An 18,059-nucleotide genomic window follows, 5' to 3' on the forward strand; every position below is an offset into this window, starting at 1 on the left:
AGCCTGAAAACTCTTGGGTATTTCTGTGTGTCCTGTTATTACGAATGATTGGATTGAAGGAAGAAGTACAGGTATATGTGTATATATATCTGTGTGTGTGTGTGTGTGTTTGTATCTGTGTGCTGGTCAAGTAAACAACTTTTTTCACCAGGCAAAGCAGCTCTGTACCTTATTAAAAGTGAGCATTAAAGAATAGTACTGTTAGAGGCAAGCTGCCTAGGGGCTGTGCTCCTCAGAAAGTACCACACTATGCAATAGCATAAGTGGTAGTGTCTACCAGTACTTGGGAAAAGTTAATTTTTAATGAAAATGAGTTTATAGGCTAAACTGGCATAGACACTACAGAGAAAAAGGAAATATGTAGGTATGTTTGTACATCACTGTAGGTCCTTACCTTATAGTCAGGTGTCATTCTCACTGAATAAGTATTTTTCCTTTTTCCTCTTTCTCTGGGGACACTTTAAAAGCAGTTTTCATTTGGGAATTTGATAAAAGATTGACATTAACCCTCTTTGTTAGCCTCTAGGGAGAGCATTCTATGGGTACATTAGCATCCTCTCTCTCCTGTTACTTACGATATTTTATGACCTGAATACCATAAATAGGAATTTGCTTTGATATGAGCAAATCTTAGAATACCAGGAATGAAAACACAAAGAAAGCATAGAACTTGAAGTTAGAAATCTCAGGCTCTACGGTTTATTACATAACTTGCTATGTGAAGTCAAGCAAGTCACCTCACATCTCTGGCCTTTAAGACCAGAGTTTTGAAGGGCACTGGGTGGGTCAGAGAACTAGCTCAGGAGAGTTTTACATGGACTACAGTGCCACCTATTGGAAAAAAGTAGACTATGAAAAGCAACAAGAAATTACTGGATCAATGTGGGTCAATTTCAACTCACCCATCTCCAAAAAAAAAACCAGTAATACAACGAACGGTATGGATCGCAGAAGAGTTTCAGAATTTCGTATCTTTCTTATATTTATTGAAAAATGTCAAATGACAGATGTGTGATGAATACATCATATAATAGGGTAATAGATTTCAAAAACATACGCTAAAAATCTGTTGCATGGCATAATCACATTGAACTCCATAAGGATGCTTTAAATTTTGGTTTAGATACTTTTTCAATTGTACCTGCTTAAAATAAAAGTTGGAATTTTAGCTGTTAAGTTATTTAAGTGTAACCGTCGTGCCTGAGTTTCTACCTAGTTGGAATCCTGTACTCCAGGCTTTGGCACTCCCCCACTGCCCTGAGCCAGGCAGCATGTAAGCCTCTGTTGGCTGATCGCTCTCCTGGTTTGAGAAACAGTGACAGAATACTAACAGATGCCCTCCAAGTCCTAGGAGGGCCACCCTCATCCCTTTCCTTTCCTGGCATCTACACCTTATAACAATGACCCTTCTAATTTTACTTTTAATTTTTTATGACTATAAATGCAATGGTTGGGCCTTACAGAAAGTAGGAAAAGACAGATAAGCCAGAAAAAATACTTAAAACACCATGTCATTATTAAGGAGAAAGATTACAGTTACTAACATTGTGGTATATAACCTTTTACTCACACAGACATATACATAGACATACACCACACACACTCACAATTGTATATCTACACATATACCTATATAGGAACCTTTTCCTCTTTTGCCAATATGACAACATACTGTACATGCTATCTTGTAACTTGCCTTTTTTTTCAGTTAAAAATTTCTAACTTTCATGTCAATAACATTTTATCTTATCCTTTGCCCATATTTGAGTTGTCCCAATTGCAGTGAGATATATTTGTGGTATTTCTCTTTTTATAAGGGGTATATATGTATGTTTAATAGGTATGTTCCTAAATCACAGTTTTTATAAAGGTAATTATTTATAATTAGATTCAAATATAATATCCAAAATAAATGATCAAGGAGAGTTTAAAGTGGAGAATTTCAACTTTTTTTTTTTGCTTTGAGAAATATCTGTTTTTAGTATTTGATATGACCTTTTATCAATTTAATACTACCCTGATCTATTATTGTCTTCAAATTTAAATTGTGTGTTACTTTCTTCAAAATGTTTCCTATTGCATAATTCAGTAAGCACTCTCAACTTTGAGATTAGGTTTATTTGTTTTATCTACCTGATCCACTTCATTTCATGCACACAAGCATAGTTAGAGAGCATTCCTGAACTCATTCCGATTTAGGTGGGTTAGCTTCATTCCTGAACTCATTACTAAACGAGGTGGGTTAGCTTAAGATAAATAAACATCAGTAACAATGGAGAATGTTTTAAAAGTTCCTATACTGTTATTGGTAAGTTTAATTGGGTTGTTGGTATGCATTTGTAAGGGACAGCTGGAACCAATTCAACTCAACTCAGTTTTGAGCATGTATGGAGAATGGGTAAAATACCTTATTAGATACTGGGGTAGATTTAAAGAATCATACTAAGGAAGAATCTTACTCATTCGGGCTCAACCCCTTATCAGATGCTTGAAATCCCTCTAGTCATAAAAAAGACTTACCATCATCATCTTCGTTTTCCTATGACAGTCCCTGTTTGTACCTATTATCCCAGAGTAATTACTAATAGTGCCCCTCTTTCGATCTCAGGTGTCCAGATTGGATGATAAATTTCATTGCAACCCTATTGGTAAGTGACTTTGTTTAAGCACCTGTAGGGTTTGGAAATTCACCTACATAGTTGTTGGAGCTGATCTGAAAGCTCTTTGGCGAATCATGACTTTCATTTTTGATATCCAAGTGGATCTTAAAAACACAAAAATGGGAAGTCTTATCTAGCAGGTAGTAAAACTAGGACAAGATTACCCTTAATACGTGTCATGAATGCAGGAAGGGTCACTGGAGGATTTTAGGGGGTAATTTTGTGATGCCATCAATCTATGAAGTAAAACTGCAGCAGATAGCAGATAGCCTGTTGCAAACCATCCACCCTCTCCTGAATCCTGATTCATGGGATCATGAGGCTAAAATGTGGCTGGATTAGGAGTCAGGACATTTTGATCCTGACTGCACCCTAATTCTATTTATGCTTCTCATAATCTGTTCATGTAACTTCTCTAATGACAATTTTTTCATTCGTAAAGTGGGAGTAGCTTTTGTGGTGGTTGTGAGCTCAAATGAGATAATAGGTATGAAATTAATGCAAGGGATCGTTTGTTTCTATAAGGAGTGGGAAATCTCATAGGGATTTCTTCCATTTCAAAGAAGAGTTTCTAAAGAGGTTTTTTTTTTTTTAAATCGGCCCTCTAGGCAGTCATAAGAGAAAAAAGTCTGTAAATAATGCAAAGCAGACTCTTAAATAATAAACCAAAATTGAAAGTAATGTGGTAGTACAGAGGAAGAAAAGACTGTTTCTTATTTGAATGAGGAAGTAATGAACAAATTCAGCCAATCCTTTTCAACTTTTAATTATCTGGCTCGGGCTTCAGGTAGACTGCTGGCATGTGCTCCTACCTTAGCAAACAGGAGAACAAGCATCCTTCCTGTGGTGATCACGTGCTTAAACCTTTTTGCCAACTGCTGTTAGGTGCATCAGCTTAGGATAATTATCCTCAAACCAAAATTGCTGTTTTTGGTAGAAGTAACTTGGCATTCAGGTGGATAATTCTAAACTATACTCAAGAGACGGTTTCGTATTCTGTGGGAGCACTTTGTGACTAGTTAATCCCCCAAAGCAGCCCCATTGCATGCAGGGCCTGCATAAAAGTTAATGTCCTGCCTTTATAGTGTTACAGCTCCTTTATGGTAGAGCCAGGCAGTAATTCCCACCCTCAGAATCCGCTAGGTCAGGGTCATCTCTTCTGTGCTTTTGGTGCCAAATGCTGAGCTTTCAATTAAATATTTCAAGCAATTGAACTGGTCTGAGGCTGTTTTCAGATAAGGTCTTAGCCCAACTTAATCCTTATATCCCACTTCTGTGTAAAGATGTACTGGCTTTAGACACAACAATGCTACTAGTCAAGTTTGTTAATTAAAAAACCAAAAGCAAAACAGTTTTCTCACCTATGTGGGTTTTTTTAAAGCATGTGAATCTCCTTTCAACAATTTCATCTTTTCATGCATCAGACACTGAACAGAAATCTCAAATGCATATTATCTGCTATGTGTTTGAACTCATGGATGTTTAAGCAAAATTACCTAAGAGATAAATAATCATTGGTTCCTATAAATTCACATTCAATGACCCAGACCTACATTGTATTAGGTCCTGGGAAGAAAGTCTGCTAAGAGGTGGTCCTGATAGAGAGGAGTTCACATCTAGGTATAAATGGAACCCAGATAACATCTTTAGGTCATTCTGCTCTTTGAGGTCTCTGAAAGATTGGCCTGAACCCCTGTTCCATAAATACCCTTTATAATATTATTGTAAATTCCCAAGGGTTTATGTTCTTGGAGCCGCCTCTGGCTTGGACTTTATATCCTTTTTTTGGATTCTTATTTTCCAGTCTCTACTTTTTGAAATGTCCTTTCCCTCCTTGATTTAACCCCTCTCAAAGCTGCCAGGACCATAGCGATGGTTTGCGGGTCACCAGGGAGAGGTTAGTAAGTATATCACATACCAAATAACTTAAATGAGCATTTTAGGCCTTCTATGGAGTCCTTTTAGCAACGCTGCCACTTGGTAGTGTCCCTGCAATCCTGGCCTCTTCCCATTGGCTGGCTCCTCTTTCTGTCTCTTGTGTCATCTTACCCTTTTCTTCCCGCATTCGATTTAATCCTATCACCTCCTTATGAAATATATCTGGAACCTGACTAGTCTAAGCTATCACCTTCTCTCACCTAAATTTTTGCAATAGCTTTGTAACCTCAGGCTACTGTGAATACAGCAATCAGAATATTATCCTTTAAAAATGTAAAATAGATCCCATCACTGCTCAGAACCCTTTTGTGGTTTTCTACCTCACTTCATAAAATCCCAAGTCTTTACCAGGCCTTCCAGATCTATAAGAAAATCACTCTGATATCATGTCTACTATTTTTACCCCAGCAGGCTGGTTTCTGTTTTTCTTTAAACATGTGGAGCACACTTCTGCCTCAGGGCCTTTGCACTTGTCAACTATGCCTGGAACACTCTTTCCCCAGTATCCCATTCCATTCAGGTCTCTTTTCCAATGTCAGTTTTTCAGTTAGGACATTTTCTAATCTCCTTCCTTATCTTACTTTCATCATCGCATTTATCATTATCTGGTATACTATATAATTTACTTTTTTCTTTATCCTCTTCTCTCCAGATCACTGGTTTGAAAACTATAGTATGTGTCAGAATCAGCTGGAGTGCTTGTCAAAGCATGTATTCCCGTGCCTCAACCCCAGAGTCTCCGATTCAATGATCTGGACTGGGGCTTGAGAATTTGCAGTTCTAACAAGTTCCCAGCAACACTGATGCTGCTGATTTGTGAATCACACTTGAGAATCAGTGCACTAGAGCTACTCTGTCCAATACAGTGGCCACTCACCACATGTGTGTTTAAACTATTTAAATTTAAGTGAAATGAAAAATTCAGTTTGTTAGTCCACTAGCTCAATGTATTTCAGATGCTCAGTAGCTACATGCAGTGAGTGGCCACAGTATTGGACAGGACAGTTACAGAGCATTTCTATCATTGCAGAAAGTTCTGTTGGACAGCCCTGCTCTAGAACATAAACTACATGAAGATGGATTTCTTTTTGGTTCCCCTGCTTCCCCCTGCCCAGAATTATATTCTCATATTTATATAGCTGGTCCACTTGGGCTTACTTTAGTGTAAGGAATAAGGTAGATACATAGCTTTTTTTTCCATCAGATTTTTCCCAATACCAGTTACTGAACGTTCAGTTCTTTCCCCAGAAATTTGAAATATCATTATCATAGGCAGTATTAAGTCCCCATCTGTATTTTTGTCTGTTAGAGAACTTTCTGGTCTTTTGCATTTATCTGCCTGGGAATAGGAATATTTTCCAGACAAAATTGGCTTCTGGAATTATTGAATAAAAAGTTGAACCTGTAATTATAGAATGAGAGGATAAGGTTATAAAGAAGATCTGTAACTTTTACTTGCCTTTCCAAGAGTCGTTTATTAGAAGACATTTAGGCAGTGAGTTCAAAGGTTCTAGTCAGCATGCAACGTTTTGGCTACAAAAAAAGTATAGTATAGTATACTATATATACTGTAGTGTGCAAAGATTATAGATGACCATATTGACTAAAGGAATAGGCCATAATTATAATATTCTTGGCCCATTATCCATCACCTTTATTAAATTAGAAAATTTATATATGACAGATAGAAATACAGTAATTCATTAAGGCATATCAGAAGGTTTAAATAAGAGTCAAATTGTTATTATCTTTAAAAATTTTTAAAGTATCTTTTTCCTTAAAGGTTTATATGTTTGTACATAAAGGGATGAAAAAATGGTAGCACAAAAATAGGGATTAACAAAACAAAACTTTAAACTAATCACTATTTTTGTCTTGTTAAGTTTTAGTGTATATTTCCAGCAGAGACTCTAAAGAACTGTACATTTAAGAAAGTAAAAGATGTTTGAAGTGTAAAGTTTAGAATTTTTCCATGAATTAGTTGGCACATTTATATATAGAGAGAAAGAGAAATATAATCTGAACGTAGCACTATTTACTCATAGACCACAGTGGACAGCTCTCCATTTAGTTGGCAGTGAAAATTCTCTCCTCTTCCAGCTTAACTGTATTTGTAATTATATTGTATTTTTCTAGGCATTACCTAATCCTTCTTAAGTTTATTTACTATCAGGGAAGGAAGTACCATTTTCCAAATCTAGAATCGGTACGTAGAATCAAATTGCTATCATAGAGTACTATGTTACGAAAAAATGAACTTCAACAATACCATTATGCTAGTTTTTCTCTCAATGAAATTAAATATGTACTATCCAAAGCCAAAATTTGGGAAATTATAGAAAATTTATGTATGAACATACTAGATAGCTCAAGAGAAGGACATAAAACTCCTAAATATTACTGTGCAAGCATTTAATAAAGATATGGGAAATGTATTTTGGGTATTGAAACATATTCCAGAAAACATTTTTTTGCTGAGGGACTTAGTCTTTTATTTATTTATTTTTCTTGGTATATGTATGATGGGTACAACTTGCATGTGGGAGAGAGAAGGGAGGTGAGTGTACTATTATGAAATATACCTCTTTTTCCCAAATCAACTGGAATGGCTTAAGAATGGGCAACAACCGTAGAAGGTGAGGGTGAGGTAGGGTCTGAATCCAGGGGATGGTTTGAAAATCTATATAAAATGTTTGACCTCAAGACCACACAGTGCCAGACAACTAATCCTTCCCCAGCAGGACACGGCCTGTCTGAATGTTGAACCAGAGAGGCTACATACCTGGGAGTTCCACTTAGGAGACTGGGAATGAGGTGCATATGAAAACAGATTACTAAATTAAAAATAGCATGCTGAACAGTGAGATTTTTAGCCTCATTTCCCTGTCAACTTTCTAAAAAGCTGGTAGCTGGGTTCATATATCTACTCAAGAAATTGGAGAATTATTTTTTATTGATAGTTATACCTCCCATTGGAAAAAAAAATAGCTGGCCACCTGATTACCCTCAAATGAAGCCCATCAACCTATATACCTCAATTCATGAAAATAGGACTTTTACACAGTGTTTCAGTGCCTCAGTCTTAAATACAATCTAATAGCTTAGGATCTCCAGATGTTTGAGGAAAGCACATAATACAAAAGATTTTTTGACGTGCTTTCCTTAAAGGCTGACAGTTAAAGAATTGGAGCAGAAACTAACACACCATTGTAAAGCAATTATACTACAATAAAGATGTTAAAAAAAAAAAAGAAAAAGAATTGGAGACCACACTGTTCTGTTGATGCTGTGAATGGAAACAAAAGTCTGTGTCAACAGTTGGAGTCTGTGGAAAGGGAAGCAAAAAATTAAGAAGTGTCTCTGAATCTCAAGTTCAGAATCTCAAGTTGGATTAATCTCAAATTGGATTATCCCTATAGAGATAGGTTATGTATTACCATTCGTGTTTAACACTTAATCACTATTTAAAATTATCTCATACATTTACTTGGTTATTTTTTCATTGTCTAGCATAAGAGTCCATAAACTTTTTCTGTCAAGACCCAGATAGTAAAAATATTAGGTTTTGTGGGCCGTACAGTTTCAGTCACATCTACTCAAATCTGCCATTGTAACACAAAAGTAGCCCTAGATATTATGTAAACAAATGAGCATGGCTGTGTGCCAGTAAACCTTTATTTACAAAAAACAGGCTGTGGGCCCACTTTGACCTGCAGACTGTAGTTTGCTGACATTTGGTCTAGTCCATCTAGCAGAGTATTAGATCTATGAGAGAAGGTATGCTATAACAGTTGTACTATGTCTCCAGTGCCTAGAAAATATTAAATGCTGTTTGAATGAATTAAGAAATCTGTACGACACTCTTCTTTAGGATTTGTGCGCTTCCTCATGGAGATTCTTTCTATGCTTTCTAAAGCCCAAAGGGTGATAATACTTTATGCTTATGAGAACCAGTTTATAAGCTAAAGATTGCTCATATTCCAAATGACATTGTAAAGGAGCATCTGCTAAACCAAGTGACTGCTTTTGGATAAGGAAGGGCTTTTCCTTCTACTGAAATCTATGATATGAAGACAAGTTGGCAGGTAGAATATACAGAATTTTTAAACCAACACAAGGATCCAAGCTCTCTTGAATACTATTCAGAAGTTTTAAACTATTATAATTTTGTCTGCTTAAATACCTTGTAGTTAGATTTTTAAGCTGCTTTCACACATACTATTTTGCAGCCTTGCTTTATCTACTGAGGACAAGAGGCCCTAGGAAAAAAGCTTGAAACAATAAATTTAACAGTTAATGAAATTGTTCTATGATCAGTATTACTCTTGTTTTACAGTAAACCTATGATGGACTTGTTGATATTCCTCTGTGCACAGTATCACTTAAATCCATCAAGTCACACAATTGATCTGCTGTCAGCTGAAAAGAACCCCATTAAATTTAAGCCAAACACACCAATAGGAATGTTGGAGGTAGAAAAAGTAATTTTAAAGCCAAAAATTTTGGATAAGAAAAAACCTACACCTATAATACCAGAGGTAAGATTTTCACTGTAAATTTTGGTGTCTCACAGCTAAAATACTAAGTTGATTTTTTTAGTCATTATCTGCAGCTCATTGCAAATGAAATAAAATTGCCTTTCCTGGTCAAATTCGATGTAAACATGGCTATTGTGTTTTCCTGGGCCACTTTGTTTACAATTCACTTAGTTGTTTATCCTTGGATTAACTAGAATTTGGGGAATACTTCAGATTTTAGATGCTCTAAAGTGATCTATATGATAGTATCAGAATCTGACAATTATGACTATATTTTAAGCTACTCTTTTAAAAAGTTTATATTAAAAAAGGTTTTATACCCTTTTAATGCAAATTCCTTTAAGAATTTATTAAAATAATTTTTTCGGCTTTGGTAAGCCGTAGTTGTAATTTATTTAAATTATTGTTAATTTGAGCTACATGATGGCTCAGTTTTCTGTGATGTATGAATTTTAAACAAAAAATTTTAACCACAGTGATTCTAATATCATCAATTCTCCTTTTTTTATAAAATTGTTCTTTTTCTGTAAGCAACAGGGGTAGAAGTTTATGGGTTTCTAGAAATACTCTTTCATTAGGAATGATATTAACCATTTTTAACTTCACAAAATATATAAAGGTTTACATATTAAATTAGTAGTTAATTTATATATGACTTGAGTAATACATTCTCATATTTTCTTCAAAAAATTAACTTTTTTGGACAATACTAAAACATTTGCTTTCTATAAAATATGAATATTAAATATTCACCAGGATATTGGGCTATTTTCTAGCAAGATATACATGCTACTTATCTAAATGGAAATAGTATTATTTATGCTATAACATGGGACTATATATGGTATTTTAGTTTTATGAATACATGTTAAACTTTGAAGATCTGCAATCTGTAGGTTTCACTTAAGATGGTCACATGTTTCTAAATTCCATTTACATATAGAATTTAATTCAGTTACATTAAAATGTGGAGATGCTTAAAATCTTCTCAATAATTTTGAATTAGCAGTACTAAATATTTAAATGAGGACTATTATAATATTCTTTACTAATATATTAAAATTAACCAAAGTAGTAATAATAATAGTGGCAACAACAATAGGTAGTCACAATAGTTAATGTTTACTTATTGATAATTTACAATGTGCCAGACACTGTGTTAAGCTCTTTATAAGGGATTAACTCGTTTATCTTACCTCAAATAAGGGAAGTTCAAAAATGTTAATGTCTTAATTAAAATATCCCTGTTTTTTTCATTGAGACAACTGACCATTAGAAAGATAAATATTTCTCAACTAAAAACGATAGAATAAAACATATATAATTCTATTATTATGTATGTTTGCTAATTTTGTTTTTTTGTTGTTTTGTTGTTTTTTTTGTTTTTTGGGTTCGCGGGCCTCTCACTGTTGTGGCCTCTCCCGTTGCGGAGCACAGGCTCCGGACGTGCAGGCTCAGCAGCCATGGCTCACAGGCCCAGCCGCTCCGCGGCATGTGGGATCTTCCCGGACCGGGGCACGAACCCGTGTCCCCTCCATCGGCAGGCGGACTCTCAACCACTGCGCCACCAGGGAAGCCCTGTTTGCTAATTATAAAGTAAATATTATATGGAATAAAGCAAAAATATCTGTAGGACTAGATATGAGGCTTTTATGTTTCTTTTGGGATTTAAATCTACTTAATACTTTACAAAAGTTATGAATTTAATCTAGATTACTTAATAAGCAAACTATTTCTAAGAATCTGGTTTGGACTTAGGAAGTAACATTAATCAAAAAGAAAATTTTACAACAAAGTAGAAAAACACTGTTTATCATACCAATATATAATTGTAGATTATCTCATTGTTCTAGATGTCATTGTAGAAAGTTTGTTTCAGTAAATCATGGTATAACTCTGGCTTTAATCTGTGTTTCAGAAAACTGTGAGAGTAGTGATCAATTTTAAGAAAACGCAAAAGACGATAGTGAGAGTTAGCCCACATGCACCACTTGAAGAACTTGCCCCTGTTATATGCAGCAAATGTGAGTTTGATCCATTACATACACTGTTATTGAAGGACTATCAGTCTCAGGAGCCCCTCGACTTGACAAAATCTCTTAATGAGCTGGGACTAAGAGAATTATATGCCATGGATGTCAGCAGAGGTAAGTAGACTTTTCATGTTATTCATTTGGTGCATATATGTGCGTGTTTTGTGTTTATGTGTAAATGTTCTCAAGTTCATAATGGCACGTTAATGGATCCTGTAGTAAAGTCACTACACGTCACTGGGAATAAGAAGAGAAAACTAAATGTAGTAAAATTTAACTTGAGTTCAGTTATTCAAATTGGAATAAAAACATGTCTTTCTTAGCTGTCATCCACATCTTACACCTTTCCATCTACCTATGAATATTTGGGCTGTAATTTAACTTAATTCTTTGTGGTTTTAAGATTTAAACAGAAAATTAAAGTTTACATGTAAAGTCGTTGTTCTAAAGAAGTGTGAATTACAATGGACTTGCCATGGATTTGTCTGAGTCTTAATTATCTTTCAAATTTGGGAGTTTCTTGACAAATTTTTTTCTAAGTTCAGCACCCAAAATCAACTGGCTTATAAAATGAATCCGTCTACTTACAAAAATCTTCTAAATAGGAATAGCTTAGAGTATAAATCTATAGAAATAATGTATTAAAATTTGGAGATTTTAGATAATGTTGGTTTCTATGATGTCTGATAGGTAAATAAAAGTTTATTCAACACAAATCTGTTTTATTAGGCGAAATAAAAGTTTAGTGAAGAATGATTACTTACATCCTCTGTGTATAGAGAACTTCAAACTTTATCCTGAGATTGTGGCTTTAAATAATCCATAAATGACTATTTCAACTCAGTGATGTTTTATACTTGAACAAACATTATCTTTTCAGCCAATTTACCCTCTTTTACCCCCTCCTTCTGTAGCCACTTCTGTTACTGCCTTCAATAAGTCATCTTTACAAGGTAAGACACATGAATCAGTAGAAACAGATTATAATATGAAATCTCTATTTCTATTGGGTAAATTGAAAACAAGATTATAATATGAAATCTCTATTTCTATTGGGTAAATTGAAAACAAGCTGCTAATTTTACCTGTTTTCTTATCATTACTAATATGTACATTCTGTAAAAGACTTTAATTTTGAAAGTCTTTGGTTTTTTTTTCCTGAAAAATAGTTTAAAGCCCCCTACCTTGATTTCTGAATTTAATTTCAGTAATTATATTTCAATAATTGCTTGAAAATTAATATCATCTTAAGAATAACAAAAACATATTCTTGACTCTCAGACAGAAAATGATGTTGCTACGATCTTTATTGTGTACATATACTGATAACTTGGTGGTTCCATGGAAGAGTCTCAGATTATTTCTTTTGAAACAGTTATTCAGAATTATAAGGGTATATTCATCATAGGAAATGTTTGCAACCATTAAATTGTTTGTGAATATTTTGTAATAAATGGAAAGTGCTTATGCTAAAATCAGCTTTTAAAGCTTTTTAAATGTTTAATACAGTATGTTTTAAAAAAAGCTTTTACATGAAATTTCTGAAAAGAAATACAAAAAAAATTTAAGAGTTGATACCTTTAGGTGGTAGGGCTATGGGTGAATTTTTTTCATCCTCCTTTTCTTTATTTTTTTTAAAGTTTACTTTATTTTAAAAAATTTTTGATTTACAAGGTTGTGTTAGTTTCAGGTATACAGCAAAGTGAATCAGTTATACATATATCCACTCTTTTTTAGATTCTTTTCCCATATAGGTCATTACAGAGTACTGAGTAGAGTTCCCTGTGCTGTATAGTAGGTCTATTTTATATATATCCTTCTTTTCTTTATATTATAGAATTTTTTAATGGAAATGTATTACTTTCATAGAGGAGAACTTTATTAAAAATTAGCCATTAATAATAAAGTCTGGAAATCTGTTTCCCCATTAAAAAAGGTTAGGCTCAGATAATTGATTACTATAATAATTACCCCCTACTAAAAAAAAAAATAAAGTGTACACATTATACATTATTGGATTATTGGAATCTTCTTTCTTTACCACTTCCAATTTTTTTTATAACACAATGAGCCTCACAATTCCAAGAATTAAGCCCACATCAGTAATAGTGTGATTATTTTTAGCGGCTGTCATGAAGACTAGCCTAATCAAAGGAGTTGAAAATTCTTATGTTTGTAAAGTATATACTGGCTAATAATCAGAAGATAGGCATGTTAATTCTGACACTACACTAGCTTTCAAGCTCATTGGCAAACTGATAGGGCAAATGCTTTATTTGTGTGGATCTCACCTTCCACTTCTATAATAATCTAGAGGTAGGAAAAAGTGTCCTCTGGTTCTCCCAGCAACAGCATTCTGTTACTTGTACTTGGCTTTTGCTTCTAACTTTGCCAGTCTCTACATACATAACCGAAAGCAAATTCCATAATCTTGTTGGCCTCGGTTTGAAGGTGTTGAATGCATTGATTTCTAATATCCCCTCCAGCTAAAAAAAAGTATGTGGTTTATGCAGAGTATTAAATGTTGTGAACATAATCTTAAGAGATTGTAACAGGAAAATGTAAAAAAAGCTCCTTTTACAGTGTCAAAATCTACAGGGTCAATCCAAATGTTGTAAATGCTCCTGCCTCCTTATTTTGTCCGATATTATCAGAAGGCTTAGAACTTTGTGTGCAATTATTTACAGCCTCTCTTTGGGAAATAGGAAACTACAGTATTTGAGTTGCTTTTCTAAGTAAGCTCAACTCCTTGTCTTAGTGTTTAACTCTGACTTGTAGTGATCCCTGAAAGTGAGCTTTAGGTGAAGACTTAGGAGTTAACCAGAGTAGAGGATGCCCAGATGCCTGGAAATTGCTTTACCAAAAATAACTACATGAATACTCTGGTTATAGTTATTGTACTGCACCACCATGTGAACTTTCTATTTACTGTTCCAACTAAATTTAATTGTATATCTACATTCAATTAATGGAGGAGTCTATCTTAAAATGAAAGAGTAGCATTTCTTAAAAAAAAAAGTCAGAGGTATTACACATCATCTTTAAATGGATACTGGATTCAGTTCTACTATTTAATGTCTGTTTTTCTTGGTGCAAGTTATTCAGACTTTCTAGTCACCATCACTAAGGCCTCAGATGTGTAATGAGATAGTACCATCTACTTCCAATTCTTTACATTCCCTAACTTATAAAAAGAAATCAGAATAATAACTTGTGACACCTACCTCATAGGATTGTTCTAAAGAGTGAGTTAGGCTTGTGAAAAAATCTTTAACCACAAAGTGCTGTCCACATGCCTATTACTATTAATTGTTAGCATTGTCAGCATTGTATAGCATGCATAGTGCTTATTTAATATTTGAAGCATCAGATTTATGAAGTTTTAATCTGTGAAATATAGTTCTCCTTTAGTGTCTTATTGAGGAAAATTGCATTAATGTATTTATTGGTGTTAACTATGTTTGCTTCCATGGAATAACTCCTACTTTGTCATAATTTATTTAATTTTTTAAACATTTCCTTTAAATAAAGACTATACATTTACTCCTAAGAAAGGGCTATGTATTTGAGACTTTACATTGAGCTGTAAGTTCTGCTACAGATATATCCCACAAATGTCAATATGTAGTACTTTGTCTCCAGTGTCACTGAAATTATACTGTGGTTTACCATAAAACCCATATGTGTTTCACAGGAGAAATCTTTTTAAAATTTATAAATCCCTACTCCTGTGTGTCTCTCTCTCTTTAAAATTTGCAACTTATCTGTTGAAGAAACCAGGTCATTTGTCTTATGGTGTTTCCCACATTCAGAATTTTGCTGATTGCATCCTGTGGTGCCACTTACATGTTTCTTTATCCTCTGCTTCCTGTAAATTGATTGTTAAATTTAGAGACTTGATCAGATTTGGGTGAGATATTTTTGGTAAGAATATTTCATGGATGGTATTGTGTATTTCCATTAACAGACCTGTAATAACAAGTTATCTTTTTTTGATGTTAGCCATCAATAATCTTTGCTTATGTCTTTTTTTTAACTGTAGTTGATTTACAACGTTGTGTTAATATCTGCTGTACAGTAAAGTGATTCAGTGATACATATACATACATTCTTTTTTATATTCTTTTCCATTATGGTTTATCACAAGATATTAAATATAGTTCCCCGTGCTATACAGTAGGACCTTGTTGTTTATCCATTTTATATATAATAGTTTGCATCTACTGACTCCAAACTCCCAGTCCATCCCTTCCCCTCCCCACCCCCATCTTAGCAACCACAAGTCTGTTCTCTATGTCTGTGAGGCTGCTTCTGTTTCATAGGTGGATTCATTTGTGTCATATTTTAGATTCCACATATAAGTGATATCATATGGTATTTGTCTCTCTCTTCCTCACTTACTTCACTTAGTATGATAATCTCTAGGTCCATCCATGTTGCTGCAAATGGCATTGTTTCATTCTTTTTATGGTCGAGTAGTATTCCATTGTATATATGTACCACATCTTCTTTATGCGTTCATCTGTTGATGGACACTTAAGATGTTTGCATCTTTTGGCTATTGTGAACGGTGCTGCTGAGAACATCAGTGCCAATGTCTTGGCTAATTAGGAGTTAGAAAATAAATATAATCTGTTACAAATATTCCTTTAATTATCAGTTGAGATATTTCTAAAAAAGAAGATTTCCCTATGTCAGCTATTTGTCTACCTAGATAGAGTTCATTCAGAAAAGACAGGATAAAAGTGTGATTCTTTCCCTTAATCAATTTTTAAAACAATGGACAGTGAGAATCAGGGTTTTTTTTTAGTATCATTATGAATTCATGAAATTAAACATATGTGCTATGTTTTAATTTATTGAGATATTCTTATGATGCCCAAATTGTCCTGACTTTGGCCAGGAGAAACCATATCACGCTGGCTCCTGAGATGGTCCCTTTTAGTGGGAAATGGTATTTAGAGACAGTCTGGGCAAGGGTGACTCAGCACTACTGGGTTTGTCATTGTTTTTGGCCCTTTCAGTTGACATTAGGAAACACTTTTTAGAAAATGAAATGTTACCTATACAACTTTGAGGTTTGACGTTTGCCATTCTGCTTAAATTGTGGTTTAATTTCGGCACTATTGACATTTTGGGCCAGATAATTCTTTGTTCCGGGGGGCTGTCTTGTGCATTGTAGTTTGTTTAGCAGTATCACTAGCCTGTACCCAGTATATGCCAGTAGCACATTCTCTTCACCCTTCCCCCAGTTGTGACAACCAAAATTGTCCCTAGGTTTTGTTAAACGTCTTTGGCGGGATGTGCGTGTGTGTGCGCGCAAAATCACCACCAGTTCAGGACCACTGTATTAAAGAAATAAAGTTTTTAAAACATTTAACAGAGTGCTGAGTAATTACAATGAATCATGTTTTGGAGAATTAAATATTTCAGAATAGTTTAGCTCTGAGACAAAATATATAATTCAAAATCAACAAAGGGACAAACTGTATGATAGCAACTTCATATCTCATTTAATTCGAAGTGTCCTTTTTACTTCTGAAATGTTGGTAGTTATGGATAAAACACAGACTCTTGAGTCGCTTCAGTTTCCTCTGCTGTGGAACAGGAACAATAATACTAAATTTCCTTGTTGCTTTGAGAATTAATTAAAATATGAGGTGCTGAGCAGAGTGCGTGGTTCATAGTAGAGCATAATTAGTAGCTTTTATCATTAGATAAACTTATCAAGGGAAAGTAATTGAGGGATAGTTCACCTCGGACGTGAACATATAACCCCTCAAGCAAAAGTAAGGTGCTTTTCTTCTATTTTAGAGACCTGCCAAATATCACAAAACCTAGACCTTATGAAGGATAAAGAAAATAAAGGGTTTTTCAGCCTTTTTCAACGCAGTAAGAAAAAGCGGGAGCAAGTACGTATTTTCTTATGTAGCATTTTATAAGATTCTTCTACTCTGTTTTTAAATGCACGTGCTTTTCGTCTTGGAATTACCTGTAGATTTTGCTTTTTCCTTCTTTATTAGACCGCCAGTGCCCCTGCAACTCCTCTAGTAAGTAAGCATCGTTCAGCTTTTACGAGGAGCAATACCATGACCAAACAGTATATTTCAAACACCCTGCCATCGGATGCACCCAAGAAGAGGCGTGCTCCACTGCCTCCAATGCCAGGGTCTCAGAGAGCCCCCCAGGACCTTGCTCACATCCAGGAGAGGCCAGCTTCTTGTGTGGTGAAATCCACAAGTCTGGATGAAACAGAGGAGGTACGTAAATTTGTTTTGTTTTTTATTTTTAGGATGGGGCAGGGGACCATCCATTTTTCCTCTTAACTAACTTGTCCTTTCCCACATAGGCTGCTAACAGTAACAGTTACTAATCTGTAATAAGATGAATAACTAGTTACTAATAACATTGGTACTGTGAAGAGATTCTATATGTAGAGTTCTGCAATGCGGTAAAGAATAAATATGTCAGTTTTAAGGAGCTTTTATATACAAGCAAATAAATCATCCATAAACCTTAAAGCCGTGGTTTATTAAGGCCCAACTGGAGGTTCTTGCATGATGCATGTATTAGGAATGGAAATACTTTTTTTTTTTTCTGTACGCGGGCCTCTCACTGTTGTGGCCTCTCCCGCTGCGGAGCACAGGCTCTGGACGCGCAGGCTCAGCGGCCATGGCTCACGGGCCCAGCCGCTCCGCGGAATGTGGGATCTTCCCGGACCGGGGCACGAACCCGTGTCCCCTGCATTGGCAGGCGGACTCTCAACCACTGCGCCACCAGGGAAGCCCGAAATACATATTTTTGAACACTTTTTTTTAAAACAGCAACAAATTTTTATGTTGCATTCGTGGGTTTCTAACTAGATATAGTCAGGTCTTGACCAGACTCTG

The 18,059-nt window shown here is 34.9% G+C and overlaps 1 protein-coding gene across 1 annotated transcript in view; it reads left to right on the forward strand.

Moving 5' to 3' along the window:
* COBLL1 (cordon-bleu WH2 repeat protein like 1) overlaps positions 1-18,059 on the forward strand; it is a 190,043-nt gene that overhangs the window by 131,866 nt on the left and 40,118 nt on the right. Inside the window, exons 6-10 of the mRNA XM_089915922.1 lie at positions 8,935-9,136; positions 11,055-11,283; positions 12,084-12,122; positions 16,984-17,081; positions 17,193-17,429. Coding sequence (XP_089772048.1) covers positions 8,935-9,136; positions 11,055-11,283; positions 12,084-12,122; positions 16,984-17,081; positions 17,193-17,429 — 805 coding nt within the window. The remainder of the gene's footprint in view (positions 1-8,934; positions 9,137-11,054; positions 11,284-12,083; positions 12,123-16,983; positions 17,082-17,192; positions 17,430-18,059) is intronic.

Source organism: Delphinapterus leucas, chromosome 8 (genome assembly GCF_059928025.1).
Source record: "Delphinapterus leucas isolate spDelLeu-1000000601 "Yukka" chromosome 8, BTC_Dleu_Yukka2, whole genome shotgun sequence".
Classification (NCBI taxonomy): Eukaryota; Metazoa; Chordata; class Mammalia; order Artiodactyla; family Monodontidae; genus Delphinapterus; species Delphinapterus leucas.